Source organism: Stigmatopora argus, chromosome 9 (assembly GCF_051989625.1).
Source record: "Stigmatopora argus isolate UIUO_Sarg chromosome 9, RoL_Sarg_1.0, whole genome shotgun sequence".
Taxonomy (NCBI): Eukaryota; Metazoa; Chordata; class Actinopteri; order Syngnathiformes; family Syngnathidae; genus Stigmatopora; species Stigmatopora argus.
The window spans coordinates 17,183,114-17,206,347 of record NC_135395.1 but is presented as its reverse complement, the minus strand read 5'-3'; the positions used below and the strand labels follow the sequence as shown (position 1 = coordinate 17,206,347).

The window sequence follows — 23,234 nt, the reverse complement described above, 5'->3', positions numbered from 1 at the left end:
GATAATGCCTGTGCAGCACTATTTGGATAAAGCACACCCGGGGATTATCCTATTGTTTCTGAGCTGCATAGACAAGATGACAGCTTCATATAGGGCACCAAAGTCACACACACACACACACACACACACACACACACACAAACACACCCACACTTAATCCATCCCCGCCGCGATAACGGGCGGTTAGTTTCTTCTCTATCTTTGCCTTTTACAAATGGAAACAGACACGACAAAGCGGTTAAAAATGTCTAAGTTTAATACCCTACAGTTGCCACTTTTCAACACTTTTCCAAAGCTTTTTCATTGCCGTTTATTAAAAAGACTAAAGCCGAGTTACGATCGATACAGCGCACACGGGACCAACTAGGACTCGAGAAAATACCGCGGAAAGGTCGAATTGTCAACTAGACCTGTCGAAAAGTACTAACGTCACGTCAACGGGTGTTTGGAAAATGGGCTGAAATCCCAGAATCCTACCCAATGGAGAATAATGTGGACACGGCGCCCGACTTTGAGGACGATTCTGCTCCTGATTTTGACTCTTTTCTCTTCTAGCTGGAAGATGGCGGCGCATTTTCCGCCTCGGGGGAGGCCTCGGCGGCGCTGGGGTCGACCTGGCCCAACTTGAGCAAGACCAGGACTTTGAATTTGGCCTCCTCCAAGGTCTCCTTGACTCCCTTCTCCAGGAGGAAACCTTCGCTGTCTCCGTCGGGCTGCTCTTGCGCCATGGCGCCTTCCACTGAAGTCTGGAGGTAGCGAAGACTCAACAGGACGGAAATCTGCCCACGGGTAAGCCAAAAAATAAATAAAAAACATGAATTTTGGACTTATATATTAGGATTTTGACATTGCTTTTTCATTAGAGTGCTTTGAAATGTGTCCACTTGTTATTGGTTTTCATGCATATGGACATCTTTGACTCGATTTTACTCGAACAGGTTGACCTTGTGCAAAATAATGGGATTACATGGACTCCATTACTTCAACCGAGAGATAATATCAATCTTTTAGCCCTCCTGAATTGTTTAATAATGTAAGCCAGGGGTGTCAAACTCGGGTTGGTTCGCGGGCCACATTAACGTCAATTCCATTTCATGTGGGCCGGACCATTTTAGATCTAATATTTAGATTTTGTTTGTTTAAATTGGATTAAAAGAACTGGATGAAAAGCCCTAAATAGTCAGTTTTTATAGATCGAAAGCAATGTTTATTTGAGCTTTTTTTTCTTAGTAATGGAACATTTCTTTTAATCATGTTTTTCATTTCAAATGGAAACAAAATATATTTTTTAATTATGTTCAATATTAAAGTGGAAAACGGAAAATATCTATATATTGATTTTTAGATCTTACAAAATGCGCTTTGAACTAAAAACACAAAAGACAAAAAATTGGATTGAAAAAATTGCAATGATTGATTTTAAAAAGGGGAAAATCGGGAAATGTATTGTACATCATCTATAATCATTTGAATTTGATCCTAAAACAGAAAGTCAGCACTCATGACTTAGTTTCTCGGGCCGCACATAATGAGGTGGGGGGCCAGATTTGGCCCCCGGGCCATCACTTTGACACCTGTGATGTAAGCAAAAGGTTCAAAGGACTTCTCAGGGTGATTATGTGATTGTAATTCATTACAAACTAAAATAAAAAAATGCTTATCATGAAATTAATGGCTCTATATCAAGGGCAGCTCTGAAATCTTTTATTTTTTATTCTAAATAGGCCTTTTCAGTGTTACGTGGTAATTTTACGGATGTCCCCCACACTACACTATTGACTGGTCGCTAGTCAATCACTGCCAATGTGGGTTGTTTAGTTTAATTATATAAGATACGCATGAGTACATCAAAAAGAGAGTTAAAAGCGGCTAATGTTGGATTCCAAGCATCTCAATTTAGAGAATATAGTTCAATATTTGCACATTCTGAGGTCAAATAACAAGTCAAGTCCAGTTCATTAATGCCTAACCCGATAAAATATTAATGGGATTTTTGACTGTCAGCCTTTTGTGCCTCACTGAAGGTAATTTTGATGGTTTAATATTGTAATTCTGCCATGTTGCCTTTTGTGAGCTTTGTGGGGAGATGATGCCAATTTATTTATGTGTTTACGTTATATGTTCTTGTATAATGACAATAAAGTAATCCCTTAGATATCGTGGACAATGGACCCATGGCCACAAGAAGACAAAGGACTTAGACTAAAACTCCCATTTACCTGTTTCTTTGGATTTCTATCAAGCGGAAAGGAACGATTTTCACTGTGAGTACAGTATTTAAAGTCATTACATTTTTAAATATATACATTATATTCCAATATTAATACAGTCCATACATTTTGACATGCTTATAGCTGTAAATGACATAAATACAGTAATCCCTCGAATATCGCGGCTTCAACTATGGCGGTTTCAGTACATTGCGTTTTTTTTCTGGGGTAATTTTTCTTTTTGTAAGTTCATAAAAATATGAAAATCCACCATTCACCTGTATCATGATGACGGATAGGACGCCAGGCCCAGTGGAATTCATCAGGTCCATGTAGTAGTCGATCAGAGCCTCCCTGCAGCCGCGGTTGTACAGGTTGAGTTCCTCATTCTGGAACTCGTAGTTGTAGTGAGCGCTGTTGTCGGTCAGGTGGTACTGCAGGCAGGGCCGGGGGGACATCGGGTTGCAGCAGCTGAACGGCACGCCGTCCAACAAGTAGCGCCCGTCGATGTTGCTCCGGATTCGGCTGGGGACGAGCGGCGCATAAGATTATATGCCATGTATCAGTAATAGTCGTGTGCGGTCGATTGGTCGCCGGTCTTTTGGTCGACGGTCTTTTGGTCGCCGTCTTTTGGTCGCCGGTCTTTTGGTTGCCCGGACCACGACAACGGGCGACCAAAATAACGGCGACCAAAGACCGACAACCAAAAGACGGGCGACAAAACAAGGTAAAACAACACGGTCTACGCATGGATAAAAGGCAACAATGGCCATGAGCAGTTTCACTGAGCCAACGTGAAGAGTTTGTATGTACATGCGTTGTCCCTTTAAGACGCGACGTCAGTCAGGCTCTTAACAAGTTCTCCAACAAAAAACAATAAAAGTACGGGAAATTTGGAGCTTTTCTTTAGCCTAATAATTAATAGGGCATTAAGTATGACTAAATAGTAATTTGCAGTTTGTATTTAGGGAATTTGAGCAATGATTTAAATGGTAATTATCAATAACCTTCCGGGCGACCAAAAGACCGGCGATCAATCGACTGTGTACCAGTAATAGTATATCAACTCCTGCTTAAAAATCTATATCCAGGATTTTCACATTGAATTTCAGATTCATAGTATTGTATGGATGTTATGTCATATAACAAAAAAAATCTCAAAGTTAGCTATTCATTAAGATTCTCCTGGAAAACGGTCAAATAAGAATCATAAAGTGCGTGAAAATATTTGCGTGCTTTTTAAATTCTTAAATGATCCTCTAATGACGGTATGGTTTTGAGACACTGGCGAAATGTCAAAATATAATAACGACAATGGAATACACGATCAATTCATTAAACCACTTGTGGACAATCAAACTTTTGGAAAAGAATTCCCAAAACCTCAGTGTCATTCGCCCATACTGCAAAATCTGTAGTACTATTCACTCTACGTACTTTTCGATGCGTACTGTGTACTTTCAATAGTGATTGTACATTGAAAACCAGCCTTAAAATCCACCTCTTTAACAATAAAGTCATGCGCAACGATCATGTCTTTTGACACTGGTCGTTTGCACAACATAAATTAAGACTATCTTATTTGTGTTGTGTTTTTTAGCCAGTCTTTTCTATCCGGCTTTTGTGTGGGTCCCACTCACTCCTTGATGTCTTTGGAGGTGTAGTCCAGGTATCTGTTGCTGACCCACTGCACCTCAAACCAGTCCCTGAAGTTGGTGTTTCCGCAGCAACGGAACTCCATCTGCAGACGGTCGATGGTTTCTTTCTGGAAACAGCGGCCCGGGACGTCGGTGTCCTTGTAGAAACGGATCCCGTTCCTCAAACCGACCTGCCGAGAGATAGACGTAGTAGCCTCAAAGATTGAAAAATTGCAAATCCCACAATGCATCATTGATATATACTATTACTGATACGTGGCATCTAATGATAGTGTCCTTCAAAAGTTATCATTAGCTTCTTAACATGTTTGCTTCCAAACCAGAGTATGGCGTGATGCTAGTTTGATATTAAAAACATCTATTGACGTCGAATCCAATTTATTTGTGAGGGCCGGAAGCGATTGAATAATAGCCGTTGCTCAAATAAAGGAAGAAAGACGAATAAATCTAAGAAAAGACGTGGCCGTGTTACCTTCAGGGACTCCTCCAGACGGCCCTGCAGGGCGTAGCTGAGCACCACCACGGCGATGAGCAGACAACAGAGGAGGGCGGCAACGGCGTACCAGCCCAGTAAGAAAAGTTTCCAGCGTGGGAAGCGGTTGGGGTCCAAAGAGTCCCGGCACGCTCGCCCGGCCACCCAGTTGGTTCCGATGGACGTCAGGCCCACCAACATCAAGATGTTGGGCACCACGTGGATCTCCGTGTTATCCATCACCTCCACGAGGAGAGAACACAGGCAAGTGCATCAACAAATGTCCCCTTGGCGTATTGTTAGCGTCTGCTAGTTCCAAATCTCATCATAAAACTCTTCATATTTTCAAATGTTATTCTTTGAGAGTCAGAATTTCAAAGTTAGAATATGGGAAAATGTGCTTTTTTTTAGTCATTTCACCACTTTTAAAGTCGAAAAAGGCTTAAAATTTTGCCGTGGGTTGAGTGGTTAGCGCGTCAGCCTCGCAGTTCTCGGCTCCTGGGTTCAAATCCAGGTCGCTCCACCTGCTGTGGCGTTTGCATGTTCTCCCCAGGTCTGCGTGGGTTTCCTCCGGGTACTCCGGTTTCCTCCCACATTCCAAAAAAACATGCATGGTAGGCTAAATTGCCCCTAGCTATGATTGGTTGTCCTTTGTCTCCTTGTGCCTGGTGATTGGCTGACCACCAATTCAGGCCCGAAGTCAGCTGGGATAGGCTCCAGCACCCCCTTCTTGTGAGGATGAAGCGTTTCAGAAAATAAATGAATAAAAAAAAATAGCTAAGAGGCATATGCACCCATCAAAAGAGCCACATTTGGCTCTCGAGCCATGGCTTTCCTAGCCCTGATCTAAAGTGAAATATTCACGTCCATATTTAAGACACCGTGCACGCAACGGAGGCCCGGCGGAGCGAAATCGAATTGGAATCATTTGGGCAAGTACAAGTCGCCAATCAGCAAGTGAATCGATCTTGCTGTCGGGCGCAGAGTCTTCGGATTCAAGTGTTGTCCTGGCGGCGCATTCTTTGCGCGCGGGTCAATGCGACTCTGACGCATGGCCGCTACAAATCAATAGCACTTTGCTTGGCGGCTAATGGACTGCGGAGAGCTGCCGATCGATAATCTGGCGGAGGGCTCCGGCCGTCAGCTGCTTATCAATGTTCGCCATCCGTGTCGGCCAGGTTGCCTTGCATTGCAGAAAGTAATTGCTTTCTTGTTGTTGTGGCTCGACGTTTTTTTTTTTCCCGGGAAGGAAAAAGATGGAATATGATGAGAGAAATGCTTGTTAAGGCAAATTTGTGTCCGTCGTTGCACACCCTCGTTTTCAACAGGGGGGGGCCACCCTGTTTTTTTTGTCATGGGCCGTGGGGAGGGGAATAATTCAATATTTTGGGGGTTTTAATCGTTTATTTACGTTGTATTTATTTGTTTTGTCATTAAGAAATGGGTAAAATAAGAATTTTCAGTTTGATTTTTGTTCACAATTATAAATTTGGTTTTGATATTTAAAAAAAAAAAGGAAAAAAATAATGTTTTGATTTTAGATTGAATTTTTTTCATTTCAGCTGTTTTAAATATTGGCTTTTTTGCTTTTAATTATGTTTTGGATTTCAAAAAAAAAGGCACTAAGTACATTTTAATTGCTATTTACAAAAAAGTAAAACTAAAAACATGAACTTTTATCAATTGATTTATTTAAAATGCTTTTTGTGATTTAAAAAAAACTGAAAATTACTTCTTTTAAAAAAAATATAATTTAAAAAGAGGGGGAAAAGAGTAAATATGCTCTGTAAATCTATCATCATTAGTTGAATTTTAGCATGAAGTCGGCACTTTTGAGGACCGCCCAAAGCGAGCCGGCGGGCCGGATCTGGCCCCCCGAGCCCACTTTGACACCGGTCCGTCACGGGTCGGGTTCGTCGGGCTTTACCTCGGCCCGACGGAGCAACTCGATCTTCAGATAGACGCCCATGGTAAAGACGAAGGAGCCGCACAAGACGGCCATCCAGGATAAGAGCCACAGGCCCTGGGCCAGACGGACCCGCCTCTGCTGGGTGAACTTCATCTTTAGTAGCACCATGGCTCCTCGTCGTCCACACTTTGACTCCAAACACAAAAGGGAAGATGAGATCTTCAGAGTCCGAATTCTACTCAGGACAGATCTGTCAATCCAGATGCGGCCAGTTTGCACCAAAGGGAAAAACCTGCCGTAATCCGCTGGTCAAAACAGGTCTACTCAAGTGAGTTATTAGAAGGTTGAGCTCATCTAAGTTGTTCCAGTTGGAAGGGATAAGCAGGTGAAAGCTAGAGGACACCGTCTGAGATGTGAGATGATCGCCCAAAAACACCAATTCACTTTCGCTCTCAATTTGATATTTGTGTATCATTCAAGATTTTCAAAAATGGGAGAACAAATATCATAAATGCTTAAAAAAAGAGGAGTTAATCCTTTTCAGGTGAGGTTGCTCGTTTTCAACTCAAGCGATGGGTCGCGTTTCCTTCCAAGATGGAATCAAAGATGTTCTCCTGGCGATGATCTCGTCATTTGAGGAGTTTTTGCGTTCGCGGTGTCCCCCTAAATTGTCGTTCCCATGGTTGGAGGACAGGGAGACTGGCCAAAGTGGACCGTTTGGAACCCTAATCCCCCCTGCCCACCTCCAACAGAGTCCTTGGGATCCTATTAGGATCCAATGGCCAATGGAAAAGCAGGCCAATGTCTGATCAGCAAAGTTGCTCTGATGGACACGTCCAAAGGGAGGGACCAATAAAAATGGAATGACACATTAACTCACCTGGTATACTTTGTATGTATCATAGACAACCTGAGAAAAGATCACTGAGTACTGTAGACCAGAATCCTGAAGATCTTCATGGAAATATCCAACACGGTCTGGTTTAACATTCATTTAAGTCATTGGAAATCATTTTGAAATGCACATATGCACTGGTTGGTAGATTTAAGTTCAAATATGAAGATAAGAGGCTTTTTGGGTAAAAATAAAATAAAAAGATCATGTATAGTAAGGCTTTTCTAAAAAAAAAAGACCATGTATAGTAAGCCTTTTTTTAAATGACCATGTATAGTAAGTCTTTTTTCTTTAATAAAAAGACCATGTATATTACAGCTTTTTTTAAACATGACCATGTATAGTAATGCTTTTTTTAAAGACCATTTATAGTAAGGCTTTAAAAAAAATGACCAGTATAGTAAGCCTTTTTTTAAATGACCATGTATAGTAAGGCTTTTTGCTTTAAAAAAAGACCATGATTAGATTAATAGATTTAAAAAAAATCACAAGTCTTCTCCAGCCAATCAGCAAAGCAAGGTAAAGAGATTTTTTAAAAAAATCTATACTATTACGCTTTCCAAATACTGTAATCTAGCAAACCATAGATTGCGCAATCATTTTTGATTGATTTGCTTGCATCTATATTCGTCATGTTACATAATTTAATGAGAAAAGGGGCAACAAAGTATGATAATATAGCATTCAAAAACAGTCACATTTTATTCATTTGCATTCTTCCACATCATATTTTTATATCTTATGTATAGTGCGTGGGAGAGATTGCCTACACTGTGAAGAAGGATCAATTGGATTAGATGGTTATGATAAGCATTATGACAACTTGAGTTAGCGGCAAGTGGCGTGGAGTCGCCAGGTCTTTTCAGATACCATTTGAGTTATGCAAATATTTGATCATAATTCTACAATGTCTGCTTCTCTCACCCATGTTCAGAGTCGCAAGAAACCCAAGCACCCCCGCCAATGGTTGCCAAGGCGACGACGGAGTCCGGTTACAAAACGCCAATCAGGAAACAGGTGACTCTAAAATTAATATCACTCTTTTATGGAGTCATAAAAGTGGGAAACATAATCCATCATTGTATACTTCATTTTCTAATACTTTCTAACACTGTTCCAACATATTTTTTTATTAAAGGAGAAAAACAATAGACACGTTGACCTGACAATGAGTCGTGTTGACATCCAATAATTAAGTAACATCGATAAAAATAAATCTGTCGTCCACAGGAACACATTCAACTTTTAGGACATTTATTTATTGAAGGGAGAGTTTGTGAATTCTAGCATACAAACTTTTAAACTTTTTTTTTGCAATAAATTGCAAAATTTAAGTAGAATTATTTGGGTAACATGACCGTTTTTTTAACAGATCATTTTACTCATGTAATACTAAATCTAAATATATTAATTGTGAACTCCTTAAATCCAACATTTTAAGGTTTCTATATTACCCTCTTCTTTTCGTAATACATTAAGTTTTAAATAATTACACCACAATGGAAACCAACTACACTAATCTCTAAGATAAATAAACTACCTTAATGACATTACATCTTGTTTGTTAATCAAATTTACTGTGTTATCATCAGAAAAGGAAAACGGAATCCCACTTTTTACCCATAACTGAAGTAATAGTCATTTACAAATGCAATTACACGTTTTTTAAATATTTAAATGTTGGCCCGAATATAAGACAATGTTTTTTTGCATTGAAATAAGACAGAAAAAATGTTGGTCATCTTACATTCGGCGTCTAGACATTGTACCCATTCATAATGCTAGATGGCGCCAAATATCTTTTAAGTGGTTGATCCAGTTATTACAATTTTGTTGTTTTATCGCAATAGATTGGTTAATTTACATTTCGAAAACCATAAGCCATTCATTTAGAAATGCAATTTCACTTTTGTTTACTTATTTAAATGTTTAAATATTAAGATGTGATGGACAGTTTTTGCATGATGTGAATGAGGCAAAATAACATGCGCATATATTAGTATAATAGTTTCTTTCAGATTTGCTGTCATTATTTTGTGTATAAAAAATTGTATTTGGTGTTCAAACATTTTTTAATACTTGAGCGGGGGTCAAAATCGGGGTCGTCTTATAATCGGTGTCGTCTTATAATCGGGGTCTCTTTTAATCGGGGTCGTCTTATAATCGGGGTCGTCTTATATTCGGGGTCGTCTTATATTTGGGGTCGTCTTATATTCGGGGTCGTCTTATATTCGGGGTCGTCTTATATTCGGGCCAATATACGAAAATAAACATAACCCGGCGTTACAATTCATTACAATTTTTCAAGATGGACGAAGCATAAACACCACTTTGGTTCTTGCGTTGAAGTTCCAGTCACACGCAGGGTTCTTATTGTTGTTGTTGTTGTTGTTGTAGACACTGGCCTTTTAGTTTTTCCCTCCCCCACCAATTACTTGTGCTCCTTACTTTCACCCCCTCTCTCGTGAGCGTGCAGCTGTTGCATGAACTCATCCAGAATCTGCTGGGCTGACATGGAGTCCACCTCAACGGCGTCCTGCTCCAAAAGAGTCACTAACAGCTCTTCTTTCTCACCCAAGCGTTCTCCGCTGTAAAACCGTCGAGACCCGGGAGGGCTGGCCCCGCGTTTTACACTCTGGGCCGACTCCCGTTGATAGTTTAGCGGCTCGGCAACGTAATTAGCCAATAATCTCTGATAGATAGTGGTGCTAATGTCCTCCACGGAGAACGGCGGGCTATTGCTGGACTCTGGGGAGCGTTGCGGGGGGACTGGAACTCCTGTTTGGGCCACTTCCTGTTTAAAGGGGACAAAAGCCGTGGCAGCGTCCGCTTCCGTTGAACGTTTTTGGACCGTTTCGTCCGATTTAGACGCGTGAGGTCGCTGGGGTGACGGTGGAGAGCTGGTCGACAGGCTGTCCAGTGCAGTTGGTGTTGGGAACTTGTTAGAAACGGTCTCAGCTGAGTCCAAGTGCCTCGCCAGTAAATCCTTCATCAGGCAGGGCAGCTGAGGGGGCATTTCAAAGGGATGATTCAGAACGTAGAAAAAGAGGAAAATGGCAGTTTATGCATTGGAATAATGGAGTTTTTTATGTGGAAATGGAGATCCGTAGTTTGGATGAATTATGGTAGTTGTTCTCGTGGCAACAGATGTCAATCCATGATTTTTTTTTTGCAAGGTCAAAGGTGCACTTCCATATTTAATGTGACCAATCAGGTGCTTTTTAGATTATGTCAGCTGTCTACAGGCAATTTGCCATCGTCGTTATGATTTACAGATAGAGGAAAATACACATTGGCAGCTGAATTTGCTAAAATTTGATTATTATTTTTTTATAAAAATGGGAAATTACATGTTAAACCTGATCCTTAAATTACAATAAATGTTGCTTTTGGACATTTCTTTTAAACTGAAAATCATGGTGGTTAAAATCTAATATATAGTTACGTTCCTTTACCGTAATTGATGTGCAACCACAGCTGGCAGTATTTGACTGTCATTTCCATTTTTTGTTTTAATGTAGACAAAAATGCCCACAGCGTGAATATTTATTGGTCGCAGGATGGAAAATAATGATCCTTTCAATTGGGTGGTGACATCGGCATAATAGTGATATAATACGGGTGGTTGTACGCAATGTTCCCTCTAAGATGCGTGCATGCGCAATTGCGCACTACTCTCGTCTTCTCTGCGCACAGCAAATCATATGGAGCGCACAAAATAAAATCCCAATTTTTTTATTTATTTTTAACTGTGAGGACGACGCACGAACCACTCACTCATCCACCGGGCCGCCCATTCATAGATAGTAATCATTACATTTTATCATTACTAAATCATTTATGTGTAGTAGACATGCACCTGCTTATGGCAGGTGTGATACTGGTGTGTGCCCATAGCGAGCAATGATGATGTTGCTCACACCGGTACTCAGTGTGCTCAGGGAGGTTGTCTTTCTGCCCAGACAAACAAAAAATTAGAGGGAACATTGGATGTACGTTATCTATTTGAGAATCTTTCATTTGTTTTTTCTCCTTTCAATGGCAATTTTGACAGAGCTATTTGATTGGCTCTCGGCTGCTGAATGTTTGCTTGTGTGTGCTTAGACGCCCACTTGAGGGAGCCCTGCTTACGTTGATGTTCTCCAGCCCGGCGATGGTCTTATGCGCGTCATCAAGCTCGGACGTCAACTGGGTCACTCGCTTGAGGAGGTATTTCCTTTCCCTGCTTACACTCTCCGGCTGTGCACAAAACAGAAAACACATTCACATAGGGAACAGGAAAAAGAAAAATAATAATTTTGGGGGAAAAAAAATTGCAAGAAAAGAGGCCCCTTGAGTTATTCTTGCCTTGCACGTTTTCTCACCGCAATATGCAAGTGTTCCCCCAGCGTATGATTAGCCTGCCTGTTCCCGGTGTGTGTCTCCAGAAGGCTGCAAATTCAAAAGAAAAAAAAAGACATTTCATCACTCAGGGCTGAGGTCGTGAGCTCCAGCACCCCCGCAATCCTTGTGAAATAATAATAATAATAATCGGACATAGGCTATGTCATCATCATTGACTCGACAAAAACCTAATTGTCATCATACCCAGCTGCGTATGACGGAATTGGTAAGGCGACTGTAGATGTTAGTAAATAACAAACGACACCAAACTAGAGAGCATAGAGCCGCTGCGCCGCCATCTTGGATCAAGCGGAAAAATGAAAGTAATGAAGCACAGTTGCGGAAACAAACAACAACGATAAATCTTTGAGAGTATTTGTTCTGTGCTGTTTGGAAAGCATGTGTTGGGGGGCCGAATGGGGGGGTTGGGAGGGGGGACAATAGTAGCAGTGTGTTGATAAATACAGACTCCATGTTGTCAGGCGGACGGGGGTCAAAACGACAAAAGTGTGAAACAGATGCGAGGAGTTAACCAAGGGCCAAGTAGATAAAAATACTCACACCGTACTACTTACACTAAGCAAATTTAGTGTAGAAATATAACATGTAATTATGTATTATTCAAATATAAGGTGGAAGTACTGCAGAGCCTTCAATGACTTTGTTACATTCAACAATACAACAATCACAAGGAGGGATATAAAACTAATCCATGTGTGAAAGGGTTAAAGATACGGTAGTTTGGGGTCAAAATGAAAATGACTGTTTTGACGTTTTATTTTTTTAAAGGTGAAATCCTGTCAATGGTAACCGCCAGTGATTGTCAATGTTTTTTGTGTGTGTTTAGGGTGTCCGTCTTTGGGCCCATCCATCAAATGTGTGAAAAGATTGATTTAGAAATGATATTTTTGGGTATACTCGTATGATAAGCATTTGCTGGTTGATCATTCCAAACCTTTTATATTTGTCTTTGACGTTGCTGAGCTCGTCTCTGGTCCTCTGCAGTTCCGACTCCAGACTTTCGATGCAGACCACCGTTTGCAGCAAGTTCTGCTGAAGATCGGAATTCTCCTCCCGCAGGACCCTGAACACACCGTTTGTGAGGAGAGGCCATTCTGGTACGTCAATTAGTTAAAATATATATTTGACGTCTATTTATTGCCATTAATGAGAGCCGCTGAATTAAATGTATTGGTTGAGGATCTTGATATGATAAACATGCAGCAAAGTATTACTAATAGAAAATGGAAAAATGTATTCATACTTACTTAAGTTGTTCACCATCAAACAGCCTGTCCTATGAAGGGAAAATATCAAGTTACTTTAGGTAACGCAATACAAGATTTGCTTTATTTTGGTGGAATAATTTAACCCTATGGATGGTTGGAAATGAATATTGATGACATAAGCGATGAATTGAGTCTTTACAAATGGAAATATAGTACAGTCATACCTCTGCTTATGAAATTAATTGGTTGCAAGACTTTTTTCGTAACTTGAAAATTTCGTAAGTAGAGGTGTACTTTATATGTAAATTCTCTCATTCGTTCCACGGTCCTCACACAACTACCAACTAAACCCTTTAAAATTGGTCAAAGCATCCCAATTTTGTATGAAAGATGTGAGGAGACACAAAAATGATGTCTTAAAATAAATAAAGCATATGAAAATGTGCCCTGCGCCGCCGAAATATCTCCCTCCGCGGCCGTTATAGATATAATACCCGTCAGATGGCGACAAGAACCCGTTCTACCAGTAGTTTTTAATCGCTTAATAAGGGGAATTCAAAATAAAATAATGGATAAGGAAATGTATATACTTTGGGGGGAAGATTTCACAACTTGGATCTTTTTCGTATCTCGAGTCACTCATATACATATAAAGAAATTCTTAACCTGAAACTTTTGTACCTAGAGACATTTGTAAGTAGAGGTATGACTGTACTTATTTTCTGCTAGCCAAAACATTTTGAAACAAACTCATCAATAAAATGTCCTAGGAAGTAGTCACATAGAAAAAATTGCAACAGCATGAGTGTTTTGTTATCTATTTCAAAAAATAAAAATACAGGAATATAGTAAGTAGTAATTGGAGCAACGTCAACATTTTCCTTCCAAACTTTGAGCTTTGGTGCATTGCTGGGTAATGTATGACTCAGCCAGCCAGCGCCTGTGATATTTGACACTTTGCTCTCTCAGTGACTCAGCTGCTTTGCCTCTGCAGTAGGGCAGTGACTCCATTTTTTTTATGTGCATAACCTTCTTCTATTTCCTGTGAGGTCTTTATCAAATTAATATTATGATTAGACTACTTCATCGCCTAGAATATTTAATTATTTCATTTTTTATCCCAGTAAGTCATGAGATGTAGGATTACTATGCTTGATTGTATAAACTAGTCCAAATCTCGTTTTTTTCCCAAGTCAAGTCATTAAATTGCAAATGTTTATGATACTAGTGATTCTCAAACATTATAGAGAAAGTACCACCTCAAAGAATATTTCATTTTATGGGCAACCTCATAAAAAGCCACTTTTAGTTACTCTTCTAAACAACAGTTGGAGCATCAATCCAATTTATTAACCTAGCCTTTAAGTTTTATCCCCTCAGGGGTTGCCAGAGTGCAAGAGTCGATTTGCATTAGCTTTTGTACACTTTTTTTTTAATCAATGCCAGTTGCATTTTATGGCACAACTGACCAGCAGGAATCAAACCCAAGTCTCCAAAATGGCAGCAAGCCACTCAGACCACCTACCTACTCAGTTAAGTGGAAAAAAAATGAAATTACAATGTGCTGGATATTGTTGCCAAGTATTTGAAAAGACAGCATTCTCGAACATTAAATATGAATAATTGATAATGATCCATAATTTTTTTAAATTTATATTTTTTAAATTTATTTAGTTTTTTCTTTTTATTTATTTATTTATTTATTTATTTATTTATTTTTAAATTTATTTATTTTTGTCTGTTTTTTTAATTTATTTTTTTGTTTTTAACATTTTTAGGGGGTTGTTTGTTTTTTATTTATTTTATTATTTTTTAAAAATAACTAAAAATTAAGTTGAATAATAAGCAGGATAATTAATGAATACTAAACTGTACTTAATGCACTGTGGTGGATTTAAAAAAGCAGCTTTGAGTATTTAATGTAGTCAATCTTTGCATATAACCAGGCCGCTTGCCACTAGTTTTGTACGTTGAAAACGATTGGTTTAAACCAGTCGCAAACTGGTTTGCTGAAATGGACTCACTCTGCTTTGTTTGGCGGTGGCCACGCGCACCGAACGGTGTTGCCCACTCTGCTTCGAGCTGTAACTGGTATTGGTGGAGGCGGTGTCCCGGTCCCGGTCCCGGTCCTGGTCTCGGGTCCTGGACGAGTCCGATTTACTGGACGAAGACTCCGACCCGAGGCCCATTCTTGCATCGTGGGCCGCGGGAGGCGGCGAGGGGTGCGCCCGTCGCTGGCTCGTGCCGGCGGCCGCGTGTTTCGTCTGTGCTTGAGGGAATTCTTGGCTATGTGGACCGGAGAGGGCGTGGCTCTGCTGCTTGCGGTGGTGCCGCAGTTTGCCGTGGCTCAGTTCGGGGCTGGTGCTGGTTCCGTCCGTAAGGTGCGAGCCGCGTCTGCCGTACCTGTTCTCGGGCAGCGATCCGCCGATGGGTGACAGCCTCTTGCCTTTGCGGCTTCGTCCGCGGTTGGCGTTGCGGTTGGGGTCCGATTGGTGAGGTGGAGGGCTTCCCTGGTTCTTCCCGGCTGCATACGAAGCCAATTTATCGGACGGGGAGCCGCCGGAGTGTTTCCGCGAGACGCCGCAAAGCGTTTTGTCCTGTTGCTGTTTGCGACACGATTCCCTGTCGGAGCCAGAGTTTTTGCGATGCTTCTTGGGTGGGAGTTCGGGTTTGACCGGGTCAGGCGTCTGAGTGGGAGCGCAAGGCTTGCCGGGAGCTTCTTCGTTCACCCCCAGAAGAGTCAGGTACGACGGACTGATCACTTGCTTGGTTATCTCGTCCAGGAAAGCCGAGAATTGTATCTTTCCCTGGAAGAAATCGGCCTTGGCCTGCACCGCCTTCACTTGGTGGACTTCTTTCCCTTTCTGTCCACTGGGATCCTGTCCTCTGGGAAGTCTGGGTGATATCACTTCCATGGATTTGGCCTTGCGTATGTCCGCGTCCGCCTCCTTATTCTTCAGGATTCCTTTGCCGGGGAGCTGAATTGACGAGACGGCTCTCCTGGGTCCCCTGGCGCGTCCTAAAAGGTCTTCATCGCTGAATGCCAGGCTTCGATTCAAGCTCGCCGTCTTGTACAGTTGCCCGCCATTGTTTGGTGGTTGTTTTGGGCCATGGTGGCAATCGGCGCCCTTCAGGAGGCCCGTTTCGCTTCTGCTATGACTTCGGTTCAGGGATGAAAAAATTGCCCTCTTTGGCGGTTGCGCGGCGCCACCACGTGAAGGACCGCCGTGCGTGACCGCGGCGAAGACGATAGGCTCGTCGATGGCGTCTGCCCGAAAATCCCGCCGTACGTCCGCGATATTCGAGCAGGATAACGAATGCAGAGGACGTTCGGCGTGGCGGAGAGTGAAGGGATCGTTGCCGCTGGCCTCCGTGAACCAGGACGAAGACGAGACGGAAGACGGCGACGAAGAAAGGGAAGAGGACGAAGTTCCGGGTCGTCTCACGGGAGCCTTGCGGTCGTACAGTATTTCGTCCTCTTCGTGGATCCGACGGTAATGGCGGTTGTCGTTTTCAGGGGATTGGAGATAGTGACCATGTTGGTTTTCTTCTGGATTGATATCAAAATTATCAAACCGTGTGAATCTGTGACACAAACATATTGTGAGGTGACCTTCAACATACTGGACTTCACCATCCAGTTCGCCAGCATCATTATCATACTTATCTGGGCATGCTAGTGGTCATCACAGAAGACTTTTGGCTGTTAACAACACTTTCCTATCGACTAACGATAACCATAAACATAAAGCCTTCAGAAGTACCTTCCTACCTGTGCGACTCTGGATCTTCGCGATGGAGATGATGGCGGTGGTGGTGGTGGTGCCGTAGCTTGGTCTCGGCCGGATCGGAGGGGCTGTGAACGGGTCGAAAAAACTTCTCCATTACCTGTCTCTTCCCCGGCGCTAGGCTATCGATGTCGCCTTGGTTGAGCGGACTGTCCAGAGGCCACCGATGGTGATTTGGTTTCCCGCTGTTGTGAAACTCCAGTTTCTCACTCTGAACTCTTAGCCAAGTGAAACATCATGCTTCAGGCCAGATTGAAAAGTCTGGAACGTTCCACCATTAGGTGTCGAACTTCATGTTTTGTAGATAAGGTTGTTAGGCTACTGGGAATAGGTTTGTCTCCATCGCCTGGCAGCAGAGGAAGTGGATAATAGCGTTGGAGCACACATGGTGGAATTGGTTCATGCACGGTGGCTTCATTTTATGTCACGGATGATGTAACTGGAAGCTCATTGGATTGGCTAAAAGAGGGCATGCAATCGAAGACATAATCGAAGTTGGGCCTTTGGAAAAATGAGCTATGCAGGGGTTCAATAAGCGCAATGATGTAACCGGCTTTTTTTCAACATGTCTATTACTAAGGACTATGTGACAAAGTCATATTTTATTTTTGGCCTTACTATTAATATTAGAAATTGTGCGAAAAGCACATGTCTTTTTTGCTGAAGAACCCAGCCAATCACATTCACTTGGGGTGGGTGATCAAATGGCCTTGGCATATAAACCAGGCTGGGATATATTTGACTGCAATGAGGTGATAAGAGTCATTCCAAAATCTATTTTTAAAATAGGTTAGTTCTTTTTACAGTCTACAACAACAAAGGTTAAGTTTACCACTTTAATTGTTAGAATAATGGACAAGAGAAGAGTCGTAAGTCTTTTTTGTGGGATTTTTGGGACACATCAGACCATTTTTAGAAGAATTATTTTTTACATCTGTAGAGCACGCGTTTATAAGCAAAAATCCATGATAGGAAGCAAATGAATAAACCTTCATCACATGATTTTTGAACAGTGCGTCTACAAGGCAAGATGTTTCCAAGTGACATTTTAATTGTTAGAATAATGGATAAGAGAAGAGTCGTAAGTCTTTTTTGTAGAATTTTTGGGACACATACCAGAATATTTTTAGGAGAATCATTTTTATATCCGTAGCGCACGCGTTTATAAGCAAAAATCCATGATAGGAAGCAAATTAATAAACCTTAATCATATGATTTATTTAACTGTGCGTCTACAAGGCAAGAATCATACCTGTCAACCTCTGCCGATAACTAGGTTGACAGGTATGCAAGATGTTTCCAAGTGTTGAGGTTTAGAATGATTACGACAGATAGAAAAAAATATTTTGGTGGGATAAAGAGCTTTATTGGCTAGTAAATTAGAAAAAAATCATTTCAAATGAGCTGCCACGTGACTTTTATTTTGTGTCACTGGATTGCTTGCATCCTGTTCAACAGCTAAATCAATCAATTTGTCAATTGCGGGTCGGCCGGGCCCCGTGTTTTATCCCTGCCCCGGGCAATGTGTCGTGACGAGGGCAGTTATGTAAAAGATTGGGTTTTGCCCAGACATATCCAGGACAATCCAGATAGTACTCGTTGACAGACATGCATGAGAGACGTGACTGGTCATGAGTCACGCTGCTCCACCTGTTGGTCAAAATTGGACATTACATTTGCATTGTTGTGTTGGGTGATTTTTTTTCTGGGGTTTTTGCTATTCGACTATGTGTACTCTTTCTCTTTTTGGGGATAATATATTGAGACATAGATGTGATACATTTATGCTTATAGTCATAAACATAGATTTGTATGACATATGGGTGCTTCAGAGGTCTTTATGACAATGTTGTGTCAAAGAAAAACTCATAAAGAGGAAGACGTGTCGTTCAATGTGTTTATTAAACATATTGATTTGTTTCATGTGTCATTTTTTTTTTTGCAGTTTATGTTCTGGATATGAGGAGGTCTCTTTGGCACCCACCCCCCACATTGCTGGTAACTTTCCACTGAGGTTCCGAGTCATTCTCGATGTTTCTGGAAAGCTGGTAGTTATTTTCAGTAGGACCTTTTTTTGAAAAAAATAATATGTGTAAGCTCAGTGGTTCATGTGTCCGATGGGTCTGAAGATTGTGTCTTTGTGTGATAGTACGCAAGCACTGGTCTTAATTGTTGAATGGAGCCGCCGTACAAAATCATACGCCATGCCTTTATTGAATTTAAAATGTGATTATGTATTTGTTATTACTTGTTCAAACGACCAGAATGTAGCAGACGTTTGGCCATTTCATTGCAGCAAATGAAAAGTAGGTCCGACAACATTCTAGTTTTTTCCAGTTTTGGACACCACAAGTTAAGCAAAAATCACTCCGCGCGACCGTTGAGCATGACGTTGGATGTTTTGTTTCAAACATACTGAAGGCTGTCGAAGTATGACGAACATTGTTGCATTACTATACTACTCATTGTTGATATACTTCAGCGTTTATTTAATTAGGGATGCTTATTATTTAACGTACTTGTCATTAAATTGGTAGAAATTCAAATTAATACCGCTTGAAAGAAGGACTAGCTTTCTTGTCGAATGAATATGCAGCCCAACCCTCGGCCGAACCACTCAAAGCGTATAAATACACGCCATTCTTCTCCCACCCCATTTTCTTTCGCATCTTCGTCTGGTTGAGTTCTTGCGTCTCAGGTGAAACCGTTCTTTTATAAATTTACAGATAGGAATTCTTGTGCTTGTTACTTATGTTTAGAGATGCCGAACTTAGCTTTTCATTTTCCTACGATTTTCCATGTAGACTTTGTGGTTGGCAGGAAATTAGCAGTAACTATAGGATCATCTCCTAAAACGACTTAGTTTTTCATCCATTTTGTTGTGTTATCTTTTTTTTATCAATTGCAAGTAGAATTTTTATCTCCTTTTGATACGCAAGATCGCCATTTGCTTATTCAAGGTGATATTTTTATTGTTTGTCTTGTTGGCAAATTTGATCTTTTGGAGGAACGGTCTTTTCCTAGTAGACTTTTGTTATACTGAATAAGCAGTATTTTTACCCTGAAATTATTATCTACGTCGCATTAAGAGTATTTTTGTCTTTTTGTAATGACTGTTGGCTCAAGATGGCCGCGGTGACGTAGTTATTTTAGCGGCCTGCTATGACTGGTTTGAATAGAATTCTGTCACGTTGATATGACGTCATAATGAAGTTGAACTGGACATTTTTGTAGTTCTTTAACATTTCTTTTTATTAAAGACAAACGTGAATACCTTAACTGTTTTTTAAACTAAAATCGTTATTGCATATTTGTGAGGAATTTAATTTACAATACCTTTGTTCGTTAATACTTGAGTAATGTCAGACAGTAATTAAGTTGTTAATCGTTCTATGAAGTTAGCAGCCATTTTTAATGCAAATAGCGATTGATTAGTCAGTGTCGGCCAGCAACATTTACTTGAAACCAGTAGATTATGGCATCTGTAATCAGAGACTGGCATTTTTTGTTTGTTTTTAACTACAAAGGCGTTTTCCGAAGAGAATTTTTCTGAGTTTTGCCTTCTTGCAGTTTGTACAGTTACTTGTATCAAGTGTTGTTTATTTGAGGATTTTTTTTAGATGAGATCATTGAGATTTTTTTATAACTACATACTTTTTTGAATCGGGTGCAGTTCCATAGAATTTTTCATTTTTTTTTTAACTGGCCATGGGCAATGGACTGAGTTAATTGGAGGAATGGACTTAGTTGTTGAGAGGAAGAATGGACTTAGTCTTTTAGAAGATGACGGGATCAGCGACGAGTGAGGCCGACGCGGGGATGACGAAGTCAGGCCAGGACCAGAGCGTTTCGTGCGACCAGAGGGCGAGCCGGGCAGGACAGGACCAGAAGGTGTGGCGTGACCAAAGGGCGATCCAGGCAGGACAGGACCAGAAGGTGTGGCAGGACCAGAGCGCGATGAGGTCGATCAGAGGGGTCCAAAAGAGCAGGCAGCGGTCACCAGATGGAGCCAGAGGGCGGGTAGAGCCAGAAAGTTCCAACGCTCAAGCAGTTCGCCATATCCACAGCCAGCCAAGAAGGCAGCACAGGGCACAAGCGTCTTCGAGTTAATCACAAAGCGTTGGTTTGTATGATGGTAGAGGTATATGTAACAAGACCTTTATTATTTTATCAATCTTTACTTACACGCAGCATTTTTTTTAGAAACAAATGTCTCGCACAGATCTCTCTTCCCTTTTCCAGGCAATCTCTGTAAAGCGTTTCGTACCTTGACCAACAATCCTCTTGCGTGGTGGTGGTGGTGTCCACTGGGACCAATGCCTTTCTAGCACGGTGGCGAGAACAGCACCTTATCGGAATTCTCGACCCTCCCCCCTACTGCCGACAAGTAGTTCCCCGGCCTTTGGGAGTGGCGGTCCTTTGTTCGCTAGGTCTACTTGAAGTTTGTCTCCATTTGGGTTCTTTGTGTATATATTGGGGGAGTTGGGGGGAGGGGGCGTGTTAACCAGTCTCTTCCTAGAATTCACAGCTCTCAAGTTTCTCTTCGCAATGGCTTGAATAAGCACCATCCTGGCGAGCCAAACATCTCAAGGTGGACAATTTGCCTCGCAGGATAGCAGCCCTCATAAAGTAGTCAAGTGGTGTAGCCAGACAGAGCACATTCGGATTGTGGTAAAAAGTCTCTTTCTTTAGTCACTATTGCTGTGGGTTGGGGACGGGGCTCTTGTTTTTGCTACTTTTGCAGATTAACTTAGACAGACCGGCCCTTGGCTAAACTACGAAGTAAGCTACGAGGCCACGGCTTGACGTCAATGTTTAAAGTGGAAATCCCTCGTGTTCACAAGTGCGGTATTGAATTCTCATTGGCAAAAATCTTATCAAGTCTTGTAGTTGTCCGTGAACGACATAGCATGAATTGTAGTTTTGCACTGCTTTGTATTTTGGGTGGGGTCCTGTGGGGGAGAGGCTTTTTTTTTCCTTTGCATTTTTTCAGTGTTGCCGTGTCCTGTGCGCTTATCCCCAAATTCCCGAGACCGCCCGGAAGTCTCCTAACTCATTGTATGTACACGTTCCTTGTGCTTGGAGCTTTCACGTAAGGTCATTAAATGTATTCATTCTAGTTTTAACCGTTCATTGTCTGGTAAAGTTCCTCCATTGCAATTCCTTTGCAATTAGTTAAAAAATCCTTTGTATTGACAATACAATGCGTGAACTATTTGTAAAGGATTTTTTTTTTCTTCCTACCTGCGTAATAAATGCATAGCTTGTTGTGATTGAATACAGTATTGGTATGCATTTGTTCTTTGGGGGGGGGCTTTTTTGGTGGGCGAGCTCTTCTTGTGCCTTTCAGGTATTTGAGCTTGGAACTTTGTAGAGCACGGATGTGACCAGGGCTTGAATGCTCCGTTTCAAAGTGGAAATTGAAAGGCAGATAAGTGGAATCCATCAAATATTGACGTTGGAAAGCGGCTAATTCCGAAAATCCGTTTGAGCGGGCTCCGTTGCCCTCGTCTCAAAAAAAGCAACTTGCTATAAACGTCTCCATGCATAGCATTGCTTTGTCTTCTTGTGCTGAGATACAGACACATTTGATGGGCCTCGATTGTCATATCTGCAGTAAAGCATTCCGGTAAGGCTAACAACAGTCAGTTCTACGATTTTTTTTATTTATTCTGTGGGGTCTGTGAGGGTTGTAGGGGGTTTTGTCTGCCTCTTTGATTGATTCTACAGAGCACTCTACAAAGGAAGGACACACGCACTCCATGAGAATCTTGCCGCCCAACGAAATCCGCCCCTCATGTCGTCAGGTTCCATTTAACTAGCTTTAGCAGTATAAGTTAGTCCTCAGCTTCACGCCCGTGCGCAACTGTGCTCGTGGCAGGTCTTCTTTTGATTTAAATTAGTTGTCTACATCACGCAACTGTGTGGTATTGTGTAAATTTCTGAGCTGAGGAACATGTGCGCATGGCGCGCTTTTTGACTTTTGACGTCGACAACGCAAATGTGTTGCGGCTGGCATTGGTCATGGTTGTCCGTATCCGTGCACTTCTCTTTGCAGAGCTCGGCTCGCGAGACCCGACGCCGAAAATGCCCACTTACCCGCCGACTAGTAAGACGTTGCCACCTCATTTTGACCAAATGGAAAATGCTAGCTGACAAAAAAAGACTTATCTTGGAACTGGCTTTGTGTTAACCTCAAATCAATAACAATGCTTTACTCGAGAATTCCTCTTTGGCCGATGGGCGCCCTTTGCTTTGCATCTTAAAACTTAAGATGAGTAGACTTTTTTTTTAAAAGTTTTCTGTGCTGGGTGTGTTGTGGAGATCACTCTTTGTTTCAGATTGTTTTCGTCTGTCCGCTCCTACCTCGCCCGCCCGCCCGCCTCTCGAATGCAAGGCCATCTGTGGAAGCCGTCGACGAATTTGTCTAGCCTTCCTCCCCCTCTCGAATGAAGTGTCCACTCTCTGTTCGCTTGAGCTTAAAGCAGATGTCCTTCGCAGAAGCCCTTCTCTCTCTTTGTGTGTGTGTGTGTATCCCTCTTTCCGTTTGGTTTCTCAGGTCAAATTTCCAAACCAAATTTGATTTTGCCGTCTGGGATGGGCTAACCTGTGATGGAAGCCAGAATCCAGTCACTTAGATCAACAGCTGCAAAAGTTTGTTCCCCCCCTTTAACACATCACTTGTCGTGG

The 23,234-nt window shown here is 41.7% G+C and overlaps 2 protein-coding genes and 1 long non-coding RNA gene across 3 annotated transcripts in view; 1 reads left to right on the top strand and 2 right to left on the bottom strand.

Annotated features, from left to right (window-relative positions):
* The window catches only part of LOC144082476 (uncharacterized), a 64,846-nt gene extending 43,024 nt beyond the window's left edge, over nucleotides 1–21,822 (top strand). Inside the window, exons 11-17 of the long non-coding RNA XR_013303258.1 lie at nucleotides 556–789; nucleotides 2,155–2,264; nucleotides 4,347–4,604; nucleotides 8,079–8,161; nucleotides 11,249–11,353; nucleotides 12,533–12,645; nucleotides 18,490–21,822. This is a non-coding gene — a long non-coding RNA (uncharacterized LOC144082476). The remainder of the gene's footprint in view (nucleotides 1–555; nucleotides 790–2,154; nucleotides 2,265–4,346; nucleotides 4,605–8,078; nucleotides 8,162–11,248; nucleotides 11,354–12,532; nucleotides 12,646–18,489) is intronic.
* Nucleotides 235–6,997, bottom strand: rom1b (retinal outer segment membrane protein 1b). Its single transcript, XM_077609654.1, has 5 exons — nucleotides 6,268–6,997; nucleotides 4,341–4,583; nucleotides 3,851–4,038; nucleotides 2,489–2,735; nucleotides 235–779 (listed from the first exon to the last, which is right to left on the bottom strand). The coding sequence occupies exons 1-5, from the start codon at nucleotides 6,415–6,417 to the stop codon at nucleotides 552–554; spliced, it is 1,056 nt and encodes a 351-aa protein (XP_077465780.1). The 5' UTR covers nucleotides 6,418–6,997; the 3' UTR covers nucleotides 235–551.
* Nucleotides 7,855–16,954, bottom strand: LOC144082459 (uncharacterized). The gene is made up of 7 exons (XM_077609640.1): nucleotides 16,529–16,954; nucleotides 14,781–16,341; nucleotides 12,796–12,824; nucleotides 12,483–12,611; nucleotides 11,509–11,575; nucleotides 11,276–11,383; nucleotides 7,855–10,148 (listed from the first exon to the last, which is right to left on the bottom strand). Exons 1-7 carry the CDS (start codon nucleotides 16,639–16,641, stop codon nucleotides 9,576–9,578), a joined length of 2,580 nt encoding a protein of 859 aa, XP_077465766.1. The 5' UTR covers nucleotides 16,642–16,954; the 3' UTR covers nucleotides 7,855–9,575.
* Nucleotides 21,823–23,234: the final 1,412 nt, after the last annotated feature.